General features: G+C 59.2%; 1 protein-coding gene across 5 annotated transcripts; it reads right to left on the minus strand.

Annotated features, from left to right (window-relative positions):
• Positions 1-5,190: 5,190 nt before the first annotated feature.
• On the minus strand, positions 5,191-18,280 carry SLC29A1 (solute carrier family 29 member 1 (Augustine blood group)). Of its 5 annotated transcripts, none has more exons than XM_066359311.1 (14): positions 18,139-18,280; positions 13,879-13,985; positions 12,637-12,725; positions 10,605-10,686; positions 10,289-10,491; positions 10,051-10,190; positions 9,602-9,736; positions 9,429-9,526; positions 9,211-9,289; positions 7,492-7,586; positions 7,139-7,247; positions 6,818-6,903; positions 6,242-6,441; positions 5,191-5,844 (listed from the first exon to the last, which is right to left on the minus strand). In XM_066359311.1, exons 3-14 carry the CDS (start codon positions 12,663-12,665, stop codon positions 5,733-5,735), a joined length of 1,368 nt encoding a protein of 455 aa, XP_066215408.1. In that variant the 5' UTR covers positions 12,666-12,725; positions 13,879-13,985; positions 18,139-18,280; the 3' UTR covers positions 5,191-5,732. The 5 variants fall into 5 exon arrangements, with proteins under 5 accessions (XP_066215408.1, XP_066215404.1, XP_066215407.1 ...); XM_066359307.1 differs by lacking the exon at positions 18,139-18,280 and adding an exon at positions 16,148-16,324; XM_066359310.1 differs by lacking the exon at positions 18,139-18,280 and adding an exon at positions 16,148-16,324 and having other exon boundaries at positions 12,637-12,721; positions 13,878-13,985.
• Between the last annotated feature and the right edge of the window lie 736 nt (positions 18,281-19,016).

Consider the following 19,016-nt stretch of genomic DNA (forward strand, 5'->3'; position numbering starts at 1 on the left):
ACATATGATGGAGTCTTGGCTCTCCAAGGGCATAGGATCAGTGGCCTAAGAGGTATGACTCAGTCCTGCCTACCTGCCACTGTCAGCCCAGCCCAAAAATGTGTGTGTGTGTGTGTGCCGTGTTGTGTCTCCTTCCTGCCATCATGCCCACCAGGCAGCCCTTTCTGTCTTGGGTGTTGCTCAGTGTTCCGGGTTCCCTTTGACAAAGAAAGTAAAACTTAACCCCAAATCAGTTCAGCTCAGAGCAGGTTGTTGGCAGGGGAAGGTGCGGGAAGCAGCACCTGACCTACTTACCTGTTCTACCTGCCACCTCCTCACTGTGGGGCGCAAGTCACTCCTCAACGTGCAGGGCCAAGCTGACTGGATTTCTGGGTCATGTACTGGGCCCAGTGCCTGCACCCAGATAAGGGACTGGGAGTGCTCCTGGGAGGAACTGAGACCAGATGTCAAGAAGGACTTTGCTGGTATCACCTGGGAAGGATGACATGGGAGTTCAGGATGCTGGGACACTCGGAATCCTGGGGTTGTGAAAAGAGACGCTTCTCTGGGATGTTTTGGAGGCAGGGGAAGAAGGCGCAGCAAGTTTGCTTTAAGGTACCACGTGGTCACATGAGGTCTTGTGCATGCGTGCACGTCAGAGATATTTACCTGGTGCTTGGCAGTTTACAAAACATTTTTCCATCTTTTACCTACCTCTTCAGCTTCGGTTTTCTAGCGTGAAACGGGCATAACAGTAGCCGGCATTTTATAAAGTTATAAACAGATTATAGGAGATAATTTATGATTAAGATGGTGAGCAGAGTGATAGGTAAAAGTAATAATTGTTATTTATTATCTCAGAGGAGTTTCCCAACCGGAAAGGTAGGCAGGGCAGGTGTTACTATCCCAGCTTTACAGATGGGTGTCTCTAAGCTGGAAAGTGCCTGGGTCGAGGTCACTCGGAGAAATGACAGTCTGGTCTCCCTGGTCCGGGGGTCAGAAGCAAGGGCCGCGTGGGCTGGGACCTAGCTGCCGCCAGGGGGCGCGCAGAACGGGTGACACCACCCTCTTCGCCTTCCCCTCCCCCACCCCTCCCCGGTCGTTTCCGTCCCTCGTGACCCGCCCGGCTCCACAACTGTGGGTCTCCGGTTGTCCCGCGCCAGGCGGGGACCCGAGTGGTGATTTGCACTGGGAATAGCTGCGGTGGGGGGAATGAGCTTGGTTCTCAAAGCTCCGTGGGGCTGGAGGTGCGGGGTAAGGGAACCAACCGCATGTGGGGAGGAGCAACGAGCCATCCGTGGGGGGCAGGCCAGCGTTCAGTGCTGACGCTCATTTTAATGACTTGGCGCCGCGCGTCTCTAGGGTCCTCGCCTTCTGTGTCCAGGCTTTCCCGCAGACTCCCCTAATTTCCTTAGCTAGTTCACAGGTAGGTCACTCTGCTTTAAGAACAAGGAGCTGGGTCACAGGGATGAGTGATTTGTCCAGAGTCTTGTCCAGTGTCCCACAGCTGGTACCTGACAGGCCCAAAATGGAATCCTAGGCTCTGAATCGGAACCACCCTGCAACCGCATAGAAAGGCCTGGGAAAAGGCAGCTGTCATAGGCTTGTGCTCCCACTTTGTGGGGGCCCCCGCTGGTCGCTTAGCACTGGCCTTAGTCTGCAGCCAGCAGGCCAAGTGGCTCATTGACAGGGAGCACCCGGGCGGACGGGTGTGGGGAGCTCTGAGCGAGCACATCCTCTCTGGGCTAAGGAGCCAGGTCATGTGGAGACAGCCCAGCTAGGACACAGGCCACTGATGGAGCGGATGCTGGGTGGGGGGGCGTGGCTCTGCCTGGCTGAGGTGTCCATCAAAACACTCGCTGCCAGCTTGCCCCAGGAACTGACGGCCTCACTGCCAGCCTGGCCCCCCTGTCAGGGCCGCTGGCTGACCTCCCGCAGACAGCCGCTCCTCCGGTCTCAAGATGTGTTTCAGGCAGGGCCTGCTGCCCAGAGTGCAGGGCTCTCTCGTAAAAAAAAAAAAAAAAAAAATGTTTTAATTGATGGATGTTTTAGAGTGGAAAGGAGGGGGGAGAGAGACATTGATTTGGTGTTCCACTTATTTATACATCCCCTGGTCGATTCTTCCTCTGACTGAGGACGGAACTGCAACCTTGATTTATCAGGGCTATGCTCCAACTGAGCTACCCCGCCAGGGCTGCGCAGGGCTCTCTTGAAAGTGACTGCATTTCTCTGCGCACATCCATTTTGAATCACTATTCTAGTTTTCACATTTTAATAATGTTCCCAGTAACTTGTCCTGTCAAGCCACCCCTCATTTTACTGCCCTTACCGTCCTCTTTCCATATTCACCTCAAAGAATATACAGATACATTCATCATCAGTTACACGGGAGGTCGGGTGCTCATTCTGCTGGGACTCTTAGCTTTCCAAATGTTTAAAGCCCAAGCATTGACCATATGACTAAACTAGAGGGAAATGTCTGTGTTGTAATGGCAGCCACCGGGGAAAGACAGCAGCTGAAATCGGGCTGATACTTCGGGCAGAAATGTCACATGGAAGGCGATGACCAGCTTGAGTCACGACAGAATCAGGGACACCTGGCTAAGTCTCATGCTCAGACCTCCCCACCTTACAGGGAGGAAAGTGATGAGGCCCAGAAGTCTGACAGGCGGTGTTGCATGCAGTGCGCCCCCTTGTGGGTGGAGCCATCAATGCAGTTTAGCAGGCAGGACCCTGGGAGCTGCTTTTTCTTTCTTTTTTTTTTTAATGCTCTTTTTATTTTAATTTTATTTTTTTTACAGAGACAGAGAGTCAGAGAGAAGGATAGACAGGGACAGACAGACAGGAACGGAGAAATGAGAAGCATCAATCATTAGTTTTTCGTTGCGCATTGCAACACCTTAATTGTTCATTGATTGCCTTCTCATACGTGCCTTGACCGCGGGCCTTCAGCAGACCAAGTAACCCCTTGCTTGAGCCAGCGACCTTGGGCTCAAGCTGGTGAGCTTTTGCTCAAACCAGATGAGCCCTCGCTCAAGCTGGCGACCTCGGGGTCTCAAACCTGGGTCTCCTGCATCCCACTCCGATGCTCTATCCACTGCGCCACCACCCGGTCAGGCAGGGAGCTGCTTTTTCTAAGCTCCACTTGCTAGGCATCCATTTTTCAGGTGAAAACATTGAGGTCAGGAGAATGGAAGTGAATGACACTACATTGTTTTTTATCATTTGCTTTAAAAGCCTCCTGCCCTCTGGGAGGAGTCTGAGACAATATTTTTGAGAAAAATATTCTATATAGTAATATTCTTCAACATCAATGCAACTACAGAAAGACTTAAAATGACTAACCTAAAGGTCTTTTCTTCATTCAAATCATTGCTGGGCTTGATGAGCTGACAACACCCATCGCCCTCCGGGGCACAGGCAGGGAAATGGCGCTGCCTGACACAGGGCGGGAGGCAGGCCTGTGAAGACCGTGGGAAGAGCGTGCAGGTGCAGGAAGCAAACCTTCCTCGAGTACTTCCGGGAGCCAGGCATTGCTCTTGTACAGGCTTCGAATCAACACATGAATAGAATAGACTCCAATCGGAAAAACGTTTGGTAGCTGGAGGAAGATAAGAACATGATAAAAGATGCCACAAAGTTACAAAAGTTCTGAGGCGCAGAGGGGAAGAAATGACACAAAGTGGCTGTTGCCGGTGGAAGGTCTGGAAATCCAGGGAGGGGGCCCGGCATCCAACTAAACTTTCCAGGTTATCCTGTGGCCACGTGGGAAGGGCTTGAAGGGACCTGGACAAGAGTCCCGAGAGTCCAGGCAGGAGGTGGTGACAGGACCCGGGGAAGAGACCTCAGCCCTGAAGGGCTGATGGTGAAGGAAGGGGCCCATAGGACTCTCGGGTTTGTTGGGTGCAATGGGCTGGCTGGGAGGCTGAGGCAGGCTGCGGAGTGCAGGTCTAGCTCAGCCTGATGCATCGCCGAAGGGCACTGCAGACTGCAGAGTACTCAGGGAACTCTTTTGAACCTGATAGGAAAGAAATACCTAGTTTTTCACCAACCTCAGATATGTACCCTGGTTTGACTCGGAGTCCATGGACTCCAGTGCCCTGTATGACGTACTTAACTACCCCTTAATGAGGCCTGAAGCTTTCAATTCAATGAAACTGAGAAACAAAGCCCAGAGAGGTGCCAACTCTGTAGCGTCTTCTAATCAGGGATCAGTGAGGTGGGGAAGGAGGGTCCACAGTGGCCCGAGCTCTGGTCCCACTTTGTCAGGAAGTCATGTTTGAGAAAGGGGACCCAGTGGTATGGCCACTCATGACCCACGCCATCCCACCTCTCCCTAGACCAGAGTTTGGGAAGAGAAGGGGAGGGCCCAGCTTCAATGCAAGGACATGTAGGCCTCTTGTTCCCCAGGAAGTCTGGGATTTGGAGTCAGGGCAGAGGACCAGGTCGGGGAGAACCCTCGGGCGCAGGCTGTTCTTGCCAGGAGGTGTGGGAGTACAAACAGGAGCCGGGTCGGGGGAGTTTGCAGTGGGAGAGCTGGCCAGTGTTGCAGAACTCACCCCAGGGCCTGAAGAGTGAGAGCAGAGCGGAGGGCGTGGCAGTGAAGACAGAAAAGCGAAAGGAGGGTGCTGTCTCCACTCCCTTTCCTGGTCTCAGCGAACAGTCTGGGTGTACTGGATCCAGGCCTGTCCCTCCTCTGGGGCCCCAGCAGGGGGCACTACAGCTCCTTTGAGACTGAGGACTAACCCCACCCTCACCCTCAGCCTCGGACCCAGGCCTGGTGCTGGTCAGGACCCGGCTGGGCCTTGCTCATCCCCCCGGACTCAGGCTGCGTCCCTCTACCCTTTCCCTGTCCCTCCTCTGGGGCCCCAGCAGGGGGCACTACAGCTCCTTTGAGACTGAGGACTAACCCCACCCTCACCCTCAGCCTCGGACCCAGGCCTGGTGCTGGCTAGGACCCGGCTGGGCCTTGCTCATCCCCCCGGACTCAGGCTGCGTCCCTCTACCCTTTCCCTGTCCCTCCTCTGGGGCCCCAGCAGGGGACACTAAAGCTCCTTTGAGACTGAGGACTAACCCCACCCTCACCCTCAGCCTTGGACCCAGGCCCGGTGCTGGCCAGGACCCGGCTGGGCCTCGCTCATCCCCCCGGACTCGGGCTGCGTCCCTCTACCCCTTTCCAGGGCACGAAGCCATGGCTGGAGAACACAGGGAGCCGTGGAGGAAAATAGTTTATTGTCGGCCTCTGAAGGCACCTGGTTTCTGTTAAGTATAAAAAAAGGCAGTAAAATGGCAACTGTACAAATGACAAGATAAACACAAGGAGAAGGACGGGGAGAGGTTGGAGGAGACATGGGGGAAGGGAGGGTACAAATGTCAAACCAGACCTCAGAACAGACGGTCCTGGCCCCCAGCCACCCTGGTCCAGGCACACACACACTCACTCTCTGAGCCAAGGGGCCTCTGCTGTCCGGCGCAGCTAGAGGGCTGTCGGGGCCAAGGTGCGGGGAGTCCGGCATATGCAGAGGCTGCGTCCCCTCCCTTGACTCTGACCCATAGGCCCACACTGTCCCCAATGTCCACTGAGACGCTCCCTCCTCAGGGCCTGAACATCAGGCCCAGCAGAGGCAGAGAAGGCAGAATTCAGCTAGAAGAGAAAATGTCCAGCTCAGCCCTGCCCATTGCTGAAGGATAAGGAAGGGGCAGGGGCAGGCGACCGGTGCAGGCGACCGAGGCAGCCCTCTGTCTGTCCACGGTCACACAATGGCCCGGAACAGGAAGGAGAACACAGCCCCCAGCGCCAGGCCCAGAGAGAGGAAGAAGGCCATGATGGCTCCAGCTGTCTCCGCCTCCGCCGGCTTCACTTTCCTGGAGGAGGAGGTAAGGCGAGCTCAGGACGGCCCCCACTCCAGCCCAGCCCGGTGCATCGGGTGGGGGGGCTTGCCTCAGCACCCAGTTCTGCTGACCAACCCATCCTCCTTCCTACCCCCACTCTGGCTTTGCCCTCTAGGGGGAACGTGTCCTGTCCTGGGATTCTCTTCCTCCTTCCCCGGGAGCCCCCTCCCACATCCCTACCTACACCCACATAAGCCTAGGCACCCCACCCTTGCGCTCCCCGCCACGACCCCTTCAACCTAGGTGCCTCTCCCGGGGGGTTCCTCTCTCGGCTTGGAAACCGTCAGCTCCAGGATCGGGGAGTCTCCTTTGCCCTTTCTCCCTCTGCTGAGTGTCCCCCATGGAGCGCCAGACCCCGCCCGACACTCACTTGGGCCCGAAGCACATGCAGAGACTGGCTAGGTAGCCGTTGGAGAAGGCGAAGGCGGCCATGAAGATGATGAACCAGGCATCGTGCAGAAAGACCGCAGGCAGGTACTGGTGCTGTTCGACGTTGCACAGCATCAGCAGGGGCACAAACACCAGCCGGGCCAGCACCAGGCTCGGCAGCCAACGGCTGTCCTTTCCAGGCTGTGGGGAACGGGCAGCAGCTCAGCCGGGCGGCCCCCAGACCTTCACGTGGAGCCCCTCAGGATCTACATTGAAACCTCAAAGCCGGGTTACCCTGATGGGTACTGATGGAGAGGGGAGACTATGGAACCTTCTGGAACGCTGGAAATGGTCTCCATCTCGACCTGGGTAGTGACTGTGCAGGGGATATGTATAGAGTTGTTAAGCTGTACACACTTAAGACTTTAAGTCATTACGCTGTACACCTAACTATACACAATGTCTTGGTTTTTTAAAAAGCACTGTCCCTTTGTCCCCATATTGTCTTGGTGCCCCTTCTGGGTCTCAGGGTAGACTCTCCTCTTTCACAGGGCGGAGTGCCCTCTTCTTCACTCACCCACATGGTTACGGCCGTGAGGCTCCGGCCCAGCCAGTCAAAAACATTGAAAGTCAGGAAACAAGACACAGGAACGAAGTAGTGTTCTGGAAAACAGAGAGTACACGAGGGGATGGTTACGACGTCCAGAGCAGACTCAGCAACCTTGACCCTCACCGGGGGAGTGTGTCCCCAGCCGCCAAGTAGAGAAGACGCTTTTAGGCCAGGAAAGGGCGAGTGGACCAGGAGAGTCCACCTGAGGAGACAGCAGCTCAGGGTGCCCCCCTCCCCCAGTCCTGCAAGAGGCCATCCATCCCCATCCTGGGAGCCCAGGGTCCTCACCCCAGGCACTTTTGCCTGCAATGCTGGACCGGACCTCAGAGGTAACGGCGGGAAACACCCCAATGGTGACCGTGAAGATGAAGCAGACGGAGAGAGCCGGGACTAAGATCTGGAGGAAGGGACCCAGGCCCGAGTCTTCAAGGCGGTTGTGCGTTAAAGAACTCTCTCTCTCTCTCTCTCTCTCTCTCTCACACACACACACACACACACACACACACACACCCGGGAGAGTGGCCAGTCTCAGGTCAGAAAGGGACAGGATGGATGTGGGACTGGGGGGTGGGTAGGCGGAGGAGGGACGAGGAGAGAAAGAGGATGAGGAGTGGAGGGCAGGGCACCCCGTCCCCACGCACATTTCTGAGGATGACCCGGATCGAGTGGCTTTTGCTGGGCTGAATGCTGGGGGCCAAAACTCCAGACTGCGCCTGGCCTGCTCTTGGCTCCTCTCCTGGGGGGCGACAGGTTGCAGAAGGGTCTTCAAGATGGAGGAAAGCCAGAGCAACAGAAAATGACACAAACAATTCCCCCAAAGGGCTGGAGTTGGTTGGGGGCGAACACCCCCTCAGTGCACAAAACACCCTAAAACCTAAGCCAGACCTCCCCATAATCCTCGCAGTGCCAGGCCCAGGGTCCTGACCTCTCCCCGGAGCCTTGGCTCATGTTACACCTGGTACAAAATCTGGGACTGCTTCCCACCGCCCTCGGGCAGTCCGGGTCACCCAGGATTGCCCCTGCCTCAGTCCCCCCAGCTCTCGTTCCCACTGCCCCCTCAGCCCACCCACCCCACCTCCTGGCTCCTCCGCCTCCTCTCTGCCAGGAAACGGTGTGTGCCCAGTCCTGCCCTCTGTGCCCGGCTGCCCCCCTGCCTCAGTTCCCCCAGCTCTCGTTCCCACTGCCCCCTCAGCCCACCCCACCTCCTGGCTCCTCCGCCTCCTCTCTGCCAGGTAACGGCGTGTGCCCAGTCCTGCCCTCTGTGCCCGGCTGCCCCCTGCCTCAGTTCCCCCAGCTCTCGTTCCCATTGTCCCCTCAGCCCACCCCACCCCCTGGCTCCTCCGCCTCCTCTCTGCCAGGAAACGGTGTGTGCCCAGTCCTGCCCTCTGTGCCCGGCTGCCCCCTGCCTCAGTTCCCCCAGCTCTCGTTCCCACTGCCCCCTCAGCCCACCCCACCTCCTGGCTCCTCTGCCTCCTCTCTGCCAGGAAACGGTGTGTGCCCAGTCCTGCCCTCTGTGCCCGGCTGCCCCCTGCCTGCCTCAGTTCCCCCAGCTCTCGTTCCCACTGTCCCCTCAGCCCACCCCACCTCCTGGCTCCTCCGCCTCCTCTCTGCCAGGAAACGGTGTGTGCCCAGTCCTGCCCTCTGTGCCCGGCTGCCCCCTGCCTGCCTCAGTTCCCCAGCTCTCGTTCCCACTGTCCCCTCACCACACCCCACCCCACCCCACCTCCTGGCTCCTCCGCCTCCTCTCTGCCAGGAAACGGTGTGTGCCCAGTCCTGCCCTCTGTGCCCGGCTGCCCCCTGCCTGCCTCAGTTCCCCCAGCTCTCGTTCCCACTGTCCCCTCAGCCCACCCCACCTCCTGGCTCCTCCACCTCCTCTCTGCCAGGAAACGGTGTGTGCCCAGTCCTGCCCTCTGTGCCCGGCTGCCCCCTGCCTGCCTCAGTTCCCCCAGCTCTCGTTCCCACTGTCCCCTCAGCCCACCCCACCTCCTGGCTCCTCCACCTCCTCTCTGCCAGGAAACGGTGTGTGCCCAGTCCTGCCCTCTGTGCCCGGCTGCCCCCTGCCTGCCTCAGTTCCCCCAGCTCTCGTTCCCACTGCCCCCTCAGCCCACCCCACCTCCTGGTTCCTCTGCCTCCTCTCTGCCAGGAAACGGTGTGTGCCCAGTCCTGCCCTCTGTGCCCGGCTGCCCCCTGCCTCAGTTCCCCCAGCTCTCGTTCCCACTGCCCCCTCAGCCCACCCCACCTCCTGGCTCCTCTGCCTCCTCTCTGCCAGGAAACGGTGTGTGCCCAGTCCTGCCCTCTGTGCCCGGCTGCCCCCTGCCAGGAGGCTGCCCTTCAACCCAGCTTCCCCGGGCTGTTCGGACCTTTACTAAGGAGGTCCAGCTTGGTCTCCTGCTCCCCAGGCCCTTCGAGCTTGAGTTGCTGGTAGTAGCGGTAGAACTCCTGTCGTGAGAGAGACGGACGTGGACTCAGAGGTGGGCTCTCCACAGTCCCCGCCTCCCCCAGGTTTCGGCCTCAGAACGCCCGCTGCCCAGAGCCCCGGGCTCCCCAGACCCCACGCCCCTGCCTTTCTCCTGCTCACCAGCCGCGGAAGTCCCAGGTAACAAATGATGGTCAAGACGATGACCCCGCAGGCTGTGATGAAATAGCCGAAGGCACTTTCTGACAGCTCTGAGCCACCTGGGACGAAGGGGACGAGTGGTCAGACAGGCTCCACCCCCTCCCCACAAAAAGCAGACAGACAGCAAGACTTACTGGCAATGGCGCAGATCATGGCCACCGAGGCGAAGATGCCCGCCAGGCCCTGGCCACTCATGATGGGGGCCGTGTAGCTGGCAGGCAGGAGGCCAGCTAGACCAAACAGGCTTCCCTGCAGGATGGCACCGAATGCTGGAGGAACAGGGTGGGCATCGGCGGGGCTGTGGGACTCGCTTCAGCCGGGGGCAGCGGGGGCTCCGGGGAAGACAGGCTCCTCGAACTCCTGCTTTCCTGCCAGGGAGCCCCGCCCCTCGGTGGCCCCTCTCCCCCACCCCTCACCCCTAGCCCTGTTCCGGGGCCTGCTCAGGCCTCTGAACCCTCACTGCCCGCAGCACCCATGTCCTCCGGGGCTCAGACGGGCTCCTCTCTGCTGACTGCGGGTCTGAAGGAAGGGGAGGGGTCAGTGGGAAGGTCTCTGGCCCGGGGTCCCTCCCAGCCCCGCTTACAATTAATGAGGATGATCTTGACCATGGTGATGACGAAGAAGGGCAGGGCGTCCAGGTGCACTTTCACCAGGACAGCGGTGATCAGGAACACCAGCAGGATGGCCACCAGGCTGCCCAGGATCCGGACGGACGGGGGGATCCTGCGGAGGCCGAGGCGGCCGGGAGGCGTGGGTAAGGCAGGTGTCCAGCCCAGGGCCCGCAGGAGGCCGCCGGGGGCCGGGCTGGTCTGGGCGCTCACCTCTGATGCAGGAAGGAGTTGAGGCAGGTGAAGACCAGCAGGGGCAGCATGGCACACAAGGTCATGACATTGTTGAAGATGGTGCTCAGATAGCTCCGCTTCGGAGAGGACGCCGTGGGGGTGGCCAAGGCCTGCACGTTCCTGCTCGCCTCAGCAGCGACCAAGGACATATTCTGGGGCTGGTCCAGGCGGGTTGTGAAATACTGCGGGGATGCAGAGAGGAGCGCTGGAACCTCTGTCCCTGTGCCCAGGAGAAGAGAGCCAGGCCCTGCGTGCCCAGTGGACGTGCCCACGGAGCCCCGGCCCCCAGGCTCACCAGGGTGGCTGTCATGAAGAAGTTCCAGGGGAGCAGCGTCCCCAGGCCCAGCATGAAGAAGATAAGCCAGACGGCCTTGTACCTGGGGGGGCGGGGGAGGAGAGAGAGAGGAGCCAGGTGACCCACCGCGCCACCCTCCTTCCCAGATCAAACATGTCCCACTGCGCCACCCTCCTTCCCAGATCAAACATGTCCCCGTCCTGACCTCCAGGCTCTCAGGCTACCCAGGGCATAGGGCATCGTGTTTGTGTCCACGTGCATGTTTCCCCTGGGGGTGTGTGTGGACAAGGAGGTCTCCCAGGATAGGGAAAAGGGCCCAGCGGTGTCCAGAGGGGGAGGACAGGGACACGGGGCTGAAAGGCATGGCCACGGGACGGTGGTTCTCAGTCCCTGAAGACTCAGGGGACCCTGCAGGCTTGGGAACCAGTGTGACCCCCACATCCGGAGGTGGCTTTGGAAATCCTGCTATAAAGGCTGGGGGTGGCGGCGGGTGAGTGAGAGAGCAAATATCAAGTGTCCTCCACCCCTGCCTGCCGAGCAGGCTGGAAGTGATTATGCAGTCTGGGCAGAGCCTGTGTGGCTCCCCAAAGAGGAGCCTGAGGTCAGGAAACTCCCACACCATTCTGGACCTAGTGGGGCCGGCAGGCGGGGTACCTTGGGGCAGCTGGGAAATGAGGGAGCTGTTTTTTCCGGGCCCAGACAGAACCGGCTTTGTAGGCCACACCACCTAGGGTTGGCCAGGAGGTATCCGGCCACTGGATGTCAGCTGGGCCCCAGAGTATAAATAAGTGCGGCTCCAGCTTTTGCCAGGGCACGGTCCCAAAGCCCACACCCCAGGGTCAGCCCCCCCCCCCCCCCGTCTCCAGATATTTCTGCCATACCGTCCCCACCGCCAACATCTGCTTTCTTCAGAGATGGCAAAGACAAAGCCCAAGGGAGCGAGGGCAGGTCTGGCCAGAGCACAGGGCCTGGCCGCACACAGGGAGGGCCTGGGGGAGTGACCCAACTGGACAGGTCTGAGTCACTACAACTGCAGCCCCCTAACTCCTCATAGGTCCCTCACCTTGAAATAGAGAGCTAAGGGCTTGATTTAGAGACGCAGGACGAAGGGAGACACTCCCAGTCCAGGCCACGCAGGACAGAGGGTCGGAGTGGGGCCGGATGAGTGCAGAGGGAGATGGAGAGCGGGGCAGAGACCACCAGGAGTAGCAAGGCCGGGAAGGGGCCGCCAGGCAGCCCGGGAGCAGGAACGACAGAGGGAGCCATCCTGCGCCTACACTTACCGTCTCCTTCAACTCTCCCATCCCAATAACCCTCACGTCTGTTTAATTTAACGAGTGGGAAACGGTCTCAGAGGGAGCAAGCTAAGTACCCCAGGTCCCACAGGCGGAAGCGATCTGATTCTGTGGCCTCTGGCACAGGACGGAGTCAGAGTGGGCAGGGAGAGGTGATGGGGTCCAGGCCTGAGCTGAAGAGCTCTGGACCTGAGGCATGATAACTTCACCAACTTTCTTGGGCCCCAGACTCCTGGAAGAACTTGAATCAGGCGACAGCGTCTTCCCCCCAAAACACATCTGCCCGGTCACACGTGTGGGTCTAACTGGAGGGACACCGCAGGCTCCAGAGGCGCAGAAGTGCGAGGAAGGTCAGAGCGAGGACCGGGGTGAGCCAAGGGCACGGGAGATAGAGGCCACGCTGAGGGAAGGGCAGCGCTGCCAGGCGGGCTCCCGAATGGGGGGCGTTGCCAACTGTGTCCCTCCTGCAGGGGGGCCAGCAGGCTGGAGAGCCCCAGTGGAAACGCTGACCGGCCAGGGTGGGGCTGCCGCCCACCCACCGTGGCCCTGCATGGACACACCCCAGCCAGCACCCAGCCCAGGCAGGCTGGGCCCCCAGCCCTGGTGCGGACCTGACTCAGCGCCCTGCCTGGAAGGCCAGCCAGCAGTGACAACCCCAAATTCCCAAAGGCACTGCACCCAGCCCCCTGAATGCCCATTTCCGCTCCCCTGGGTCCCCAGCCCAGGTCTCCGCGTACCTGTCCTGAGGCTGGTGACTGGTTGTCATGGTGACGGCGGTCTTGATCTTGGTCTTGCCTGGCTGACCGCTCTCTCCCTCTGAGGCTTGCTGGGGGCAGAAGCAGTGTGAGGCCTTGTCTTGCCTTATTTCCCCACAGGCTTCACCAGGCTCTTGGGGGTGGGGGTGGGGGTAGGAGGGGGCAGGGCAGACAGAGCTGGCCAGCCGTGGAGTCCAGAGGACCCCCTCCCGGCCCTGCTGCTTGGGGCTGCTCAGCCTGACCCCCCTGGCCAGTCCTGTCGGCCACCCGCCTGCTCCAGCGCTACCTGGCAGCAGGCCGGGCCCCGCCGCTGCCGCTATTTTTACCCAGCAGCGAGGCCGCGTGTGAGCTGGGAAAGCGGAGGGTGGAGAGCAGGAGGGAAGGAGGAGGACGTCTGCTCGAGAGAGAGGCAAGGCAGGCAGAGGCAGGACGGGGACGAGAGGGGTCAGGGACAGTGACAACAATGGGAGAAAGGACAGGAGGGGGAAAAAGGGAGATAGAGCAGAGAAGGGGAGGGGGAGGACACACAACAAACATCTGCAGGAGCAGCAGCCACAGGGGATGATGACTGAGGCCGAGCCAGGGAGGCGGCCCCTTCCGGGCCCTCTCTGTTAAGTCTGACCTCTCCACCCTCCCAGGGAGCCCCTGGGCTCAATGGCTAAGGTGGGCTCTGTCTGCAGGGTGGGTCACCTGTGCCCTCCCGGAGGCACCTCTGACTCCAGCTCTGGGCTGGCAGCACCTCAGCCTCCCTTTCCAGCCATTGCCCAGGGACTTCCTAGTTCCTGGTCAGTTTTCCAAGAAAACGCTTCCTGATGGGTGTGGGACACAGCCTTTTCTACAACCTAGGTCCTCGGCTGACTGACCCCTGTCCCCCAGTCTGGCACCAGAGTCACTCCATCCCCCCTCGGTTCCTCTCTCACTCCCAGGCCCCGGCACTCTTCCCCTTTCCGAGAGCAGACTGGAAGTGAAGGTTGGGGGTGGGGGCACCAGCCTAACTGCAGCCCCGAAGCGCCGAGCCTCCCTCTGCAGAGACCTCTCCTGCTCGCGCCTCGTGTTAGTTATGTAGCTAGGCCCTCTTTGGCACCAGCAGATAAAATGGCTTTCCCTTTGGATGGCATGGAAACCCAGGCTGGCGAGTGCTGGTGCCCCCCCCACACACACGTGAGGGCCTAGCTCTGGGGCCAGGACTGGCTTCCCATGTTACCCACCTGGGCCAGCACTTACCAGATGCCCAGACTTGCCAGCAGAATGGTCAGAGAAGAGGCCTGGGCCGTCCCTGGGCGGTGGTCCTAGCTCCGGCTCAGGCGGCACGCCTTGTCCATGGGCTCCTCCTGGGTTAGGGTCCAGAATAAAGACAGTGGCACGGGGCACATGGGGAGAGAACCCCCCACGTCTCGCTGTGGGAAGAAGCTGCCCCATTCTGAGAAGCCTCGCAGACACTCAACCAGGGAGATAAAAAACCAGGGCTGCAGCTAGGGAGATAACAGACCCAGCAGTCTCCGCGGGGGGGCTGTGGGGGTGGGTCAAGGTGCAGGTACAGCCTGTGCTCCAGGTCCCAGCCCAAGACACACAGACACCTTCTGGGACCCCATACCTTTAATGGGCTTTTCTACCCATCCCAGTAAGTCCTCTCAACTGCTCCCTGGGCAAATCCCAGACTCTCCAAAGCTGCCTCAGCCCCCTAGCGGCTAGGGCCTAGCCCACCTGGGTTGTAGGACAGGGAGGGGAGGAGCAGACCCACAGGTCTCCATCTGGAGACAGAGAACTTCTTCATTCATCCTTTCAACAAATATTTACAGGGGACCTTTGCAGGCTAGCCAGGCATAGGACTAGGCGCTGGGGACAGAGTGGTGAACAAGTTTTTGCATTTTCTAGAGGGACGGGGGCAAGAGGACTCTATGGGGTTGTGTGTGTGTGGTGGGGGGGTAGACAGAGAAGGCCCAGGACTAGTCTTCTATTAGGGAGCAGGGAGGGGAACCCGCAGCTTTTCACAGCATACTCTGTGATCCTCCCCCACCTCCACAGGCAAGCTTCCAGGCAGTGCAGTTTCAACCAGACCAGAGACTGGGTGGGGAGAATAGGGTATCTCCCCTTTCTGAGTGAAATGTGCTTTAAGCTCAGAGGAGTATTCTTTTCAGCCCTCGCCCTCAGCTACACCCCCTGCTTTTTGTTCTCAGCAAACTCCCCCTGAGTCGCACAATTTGACTCCAGGGGAAGCCCCCTCCCCCTGCCCACATCCTGATATTCAGCACGCCAGCCCAGGTGTTTTATTCTTGCCAGCCTTTGCGAAGCAGCAAGCAGGGATTTGATACCAGCTCAGAGCACCTGGTGTACCTCCAGCCAGGCCCTGGCCTGCCTAGGTGGGGCCCTGAAAGCAGCCACCAAACGCAGGCTCCCAGCACCTCTCATCACTCCAGCTTCTAGACACGCCTTCGTGGTAGCATCAAATTCTCCACTCCCAGGATCCCTATGGACCAGCCTGCAGATACCCGCTCTTTCTCTCATAACCACCCATAAGCTAGTTCTAATTGTTTCCACTGAACAGATGGGCCAGCTAAGATTCAGAGAGGTTGAGACTTGTGCCTACCATCACAGAGCTAGTGAATGGGAGATCTGGAATTCAGACTCAACCTGCAGCTTATTCTGCGCTTCTTCTGGGGTGGGGAGGGAGGTATAGGGCGGCTTCCCAGATAGTATATAGCCCTGTATACTGGGAGGTGGGTGTCCTCTGCTCCAACTAAAGGAGGAAAAATAAGGTGGGGGCCAACGTTACCTCCAGCCTGACATGAGTGTCAGGTATAAGGCCCCCCTCCCATTACACACACATCCAGGCATGGAGGGCTCACACTGGGGGGAGGACGTGTGTGTGTGTGTGTGTGTGTGTGTGTGTGTATGTGTGTGTATGTGTGTGTGGGGGGCAGGGGGATGAGTCTAAAAGTTACCAGGGAAACGGGCAGAGGGGCCGCTCCAAGAGGGGTGTGGTGGGACCAGCCCGCAACCTCCACTGTTCTCCTCTGGGGAGAAAACCTAGGGGGCGTGTGCCCTTGCCTCTTCTCTAAATTAAGAAACGGTCCGGTCTCTGAAAGTAACTGAGGACTCGCAACCAGAAAGGGGAGGCCAGGGACACGACTTCGGCCAATTAAAGGCGGGGGTTAAAGAGACAGCACCTCTGTCCTGCCAGCTGCCCTGACCCAGCATAGTTAGCGGCGTGGCGCCTCCCCTCCCTGTTCCAACAAAATTGATCGAGATTAACCATCGACTCGCCCGCCCTTTACGGAGGTCAGCTCCGCGACAGCCGGTTCCAGGCCCTGGAGCCAGGTCGCCCCCGTCCCGCTAGAGTCCCCTTGCCACGCCACGTTCCCCTACACTGCATCATTTTCCTTCTCCCCGGCATCCCTGCTCCTGCACGCCACGTGCCGCGCTGTTCCCCGCCTGGGACCCACCAGGCGTCCCGTCTGCGGGCAGTGTAGCTGCCAGGCCCCGCCGGCCTTACCTCGTGGCAGGCGGAAAGCGGCACCTTATGCCCCAGCGGTCTCCGGACGCCCGGACTCCAGGCCCGGGCAGCACCTGCTGTGAAGGAGCTCTCCCGCGCTGAGACGCGCGCGTTCTCTACCGCTTCCCGCGCCGGTGGCAGCGCATTCAAACCCGCCTTCCGCTGGGCCGCCCGGCCCCCGCTGGGCCCGCCTTCCGCTGGGCCCGCCCCGCGCCCCCGCGCGGCCCCCGCGCGCTCCCCCCGCGCGGCGGTGAGCCACGCGGCGCGCTGCTCCTGCCAGCCGCGCTGGGGCTTCGGCCGGAACGGCCCCTCCCGGGACCTTCGCTCCCCCCGCCCCCGGACCGCCAGTCCCACACCTAGCCTTGTTGTTTCTGTAGCTGCTACCTCTCTGGGCCCGGCGCCGCAGAGCCCTGCCCCATCAGGGAGCACGCGGCATTGGAGAGGATAGCCCACGCGGGAACCTCTCGTCTCCTCCGCGCTGGGGCCGCACAAAGCCTGCAGAACTCATCTCCGGGCTCTCCCAGAGACAAACCTGCCAGACAGGCCCGGGCCTCTCCACTCTATTTCAGATGTGCCGTCATCACTCCCCAAACCCCCTCCCACGCCACTTTCTTCCACACTGCACCTTTTTCCTTTCCAGCGACCGCCTCCCTTTTCAGTGCCATTTTCTTCCTTTCAGACTTATCCCGATCTTGGCTCTTCCGCCCACAACCCCACCACACCTTGGGATCCCTCCGTCATAATCGGTAGAATCAGTGACCTGCGTGTTGGGCTTTCCGACCTCTAATCCACAGACACCGTACCTAGACACAAACACACCACCCGCAACTCTGACTTGGACGGGGATGTGTGGCTCTGTGTGTGGGGTGACGGGTAGAGGCACAACCCATTGCTCCCTCATGATTCACCCTTTCTGAATACAGAGCTTTGGAAAGACTGAGGCACAATGGGGGATGGGAAGAGAAAAAGCCCAGAACAGCCTTACATCCTGAGTCCTGGTACTCAGGCCGTCAGGGGCGGAAGCTTGCTGAGTCTTGCCGAGCCCCACATCCTCCACAGTCAGAGGCTGAGGGGGTGGGCAGACGGAGGAGTGGTCAGTCCTTCTTGTACTTCCAAGGGAAGGGGTAAGGATTCCCTTCTCTTTTGTTGATTAGTAAATTTGGGGGAGAGGGAATCAATACCCCTAGGGCAGCCCTCAGAGCCAGAGGACAATACAAGGCTGGAGAGGTGCTGAGGAGGGGCAAGCCAACCCAGCTCCCACCCCCACTACCCAAGAGGCCTGTCCCCTGGAGAAGCCACAGACCACACATTGTCACTTAGGAGTGCCCTGGCTGGGTAGCTCAGGTGGTTAGAGCATTGTCCCCATAAACCAAAGCTGCAGGTTTGATCCTCGGTCAGGGCACATAGAGGAATCTACTCGCCTGCCTTTACGGAGGTCAGCTCCGCGACAGCCGGTTCCAGGCCCTGGAGCCAGGTCGCCCCCGTCCCGCTAGAGTCCCCGTGCCACGCCACGTTCCCCTACACTGCATCATTTTCGCCCAAAGAACGCATGAATAGGAACAAGAAATTGATGTTTTTTCTCTCTCTTTCCCTTCTTCTCTCTCTCTCAAATCACTAAGTAAAAAAAAATATTTTTTTTTAAGTAAAAATTTTTTAAATTAAGAGTACGAATATCCTAGGGAGATCAGACTGGGCCCTGAGGAGAGGGCTAGCTTTTCTGTTCATACACTCCCCAAGCTACTGCAGAAGGGGTATTCCCTGCCTTCCTGCCCCTTATCCCAGAGGCAGGACACATCGGCACTCCCAGCCTTACCCACGCGGAGGGCAGGAAGAGGCGAAGCGGGGCTGTTTTTCTAGGCACTGCACCATGGCTTCAGGGCAGCTTCATGTCTGGGGCTACCCTCCCATTCCTACCCGGTGTTTGTTGTCTCTCGCTCTTCCTCTCTTGGCCCTCCTCTCCCCTCTTTCTTAGCCCCTGTCTCTCTACCCACCTTCATTGCTCAGCGCTGGGCCTGTGGGGGTGGCAGTCTTTAGTGGTCAGACAGATCCACCAGGCACGGCTAGGCTGGTGGCCAGTGGTTCCCGTTGTGTACAAAGGGCTGGAAGCGGAAAGACACTGGAGGGAAGTGGTGAGGGTCTTAGGCCAGACAAGGGAAGGCTGGTTCCTCTCCACCCCTGTTGAAACCTGGCCATTCCCCTAGAAGGCGACAGCCAGAGCTGTTATTGCTGGAGAAAAGCCCATCTGGCCCTCACCCTGTTTGGGCCTACTGCCAGCACCCACAACCCTCCAGGGTGCCTCCCTGGGCAGCAACGATTGCTGGGTGCCAGGGCCCTCTGCTGGACAGCCTTAGAGCCCAACTCATACAGGCCTATGTCTGGAACGTATTTAGCCAGGCCAGGCAGTCCTGGTCACCGTCTGCCCAGTCTTATGGGCTCCCTCAGTTCCCTGGCAGAGTGGGGTGGGAAGGACTGATCCAGTTCCCCACCCCTACCCTATTTGAAACTGTGGCTCGTCCCAGACTCCCTCCTCCCTATCCGGCCTGCCTCACCACCGCACACAGCCCTATCTTACCCCCGCCTGCCTTCTGTCCACATGTGTTTGCTGGAAGTGTGTTGCTCAGCCCCAGCGTTTTGTCACCAGCGCATGTTTCATGACTGGGTGTTCTCAGTTGTGTTTGTGACTATATCTCCATGGCTTTGTTGGAGGGGTGGGACTAGGGCAAGGTCAGTGAGGTGCAGAATTTAAGGGGTGCCAAAGAAATTCAGGAATCAAGATGAATAATATTTTAATGCAATAGTTTTTAAAACTCAAAGTGAATGCAAAAAAAAAAAAAAAAATCCATGAACAAAAACATCAACATTTAAAATA

The sequence above is a fragment of the Saccopteryx leptura genome, chromosome 1, assembly GCF_036850995.1.
Source record: "Saccopteryx leptura isolate mSacLep1 chromosome 1, mSacLep1_pri_phased_curated, whole genome shotgun sequence".
Taxonomy (NCBI): Eukaryota; Metazoa; Chordata; class Mammalia; order Chiroptera; family Emballonuridae; genus Saccopteryx; species Saccopteryx leptura.

Excerpts from the sequence above, each read along its gene's own strand:
- SLC29A1 (XM_066359311.1), bottom strand. The coding sequence starts at position 12,665 with ATGACAACCAGTCACCAGCCTCAGGACAG. Across the intron at positions 9,290-9,428 it reads ACCTGGGACTTCCGCGGCTG|GAGTTCTACCGCTACTACCA; the intron begins GTGAGCAGGAGA and ends CTCTCACGACAG. Across the intron at positions 6,904-7,138 it reads TGCAGGCAAAAGTGCCTGGG|AACACTACTTCGTTCCTGTG; the intron begins GTGAGGACCCTG and ends TCTGTTTTCCAG.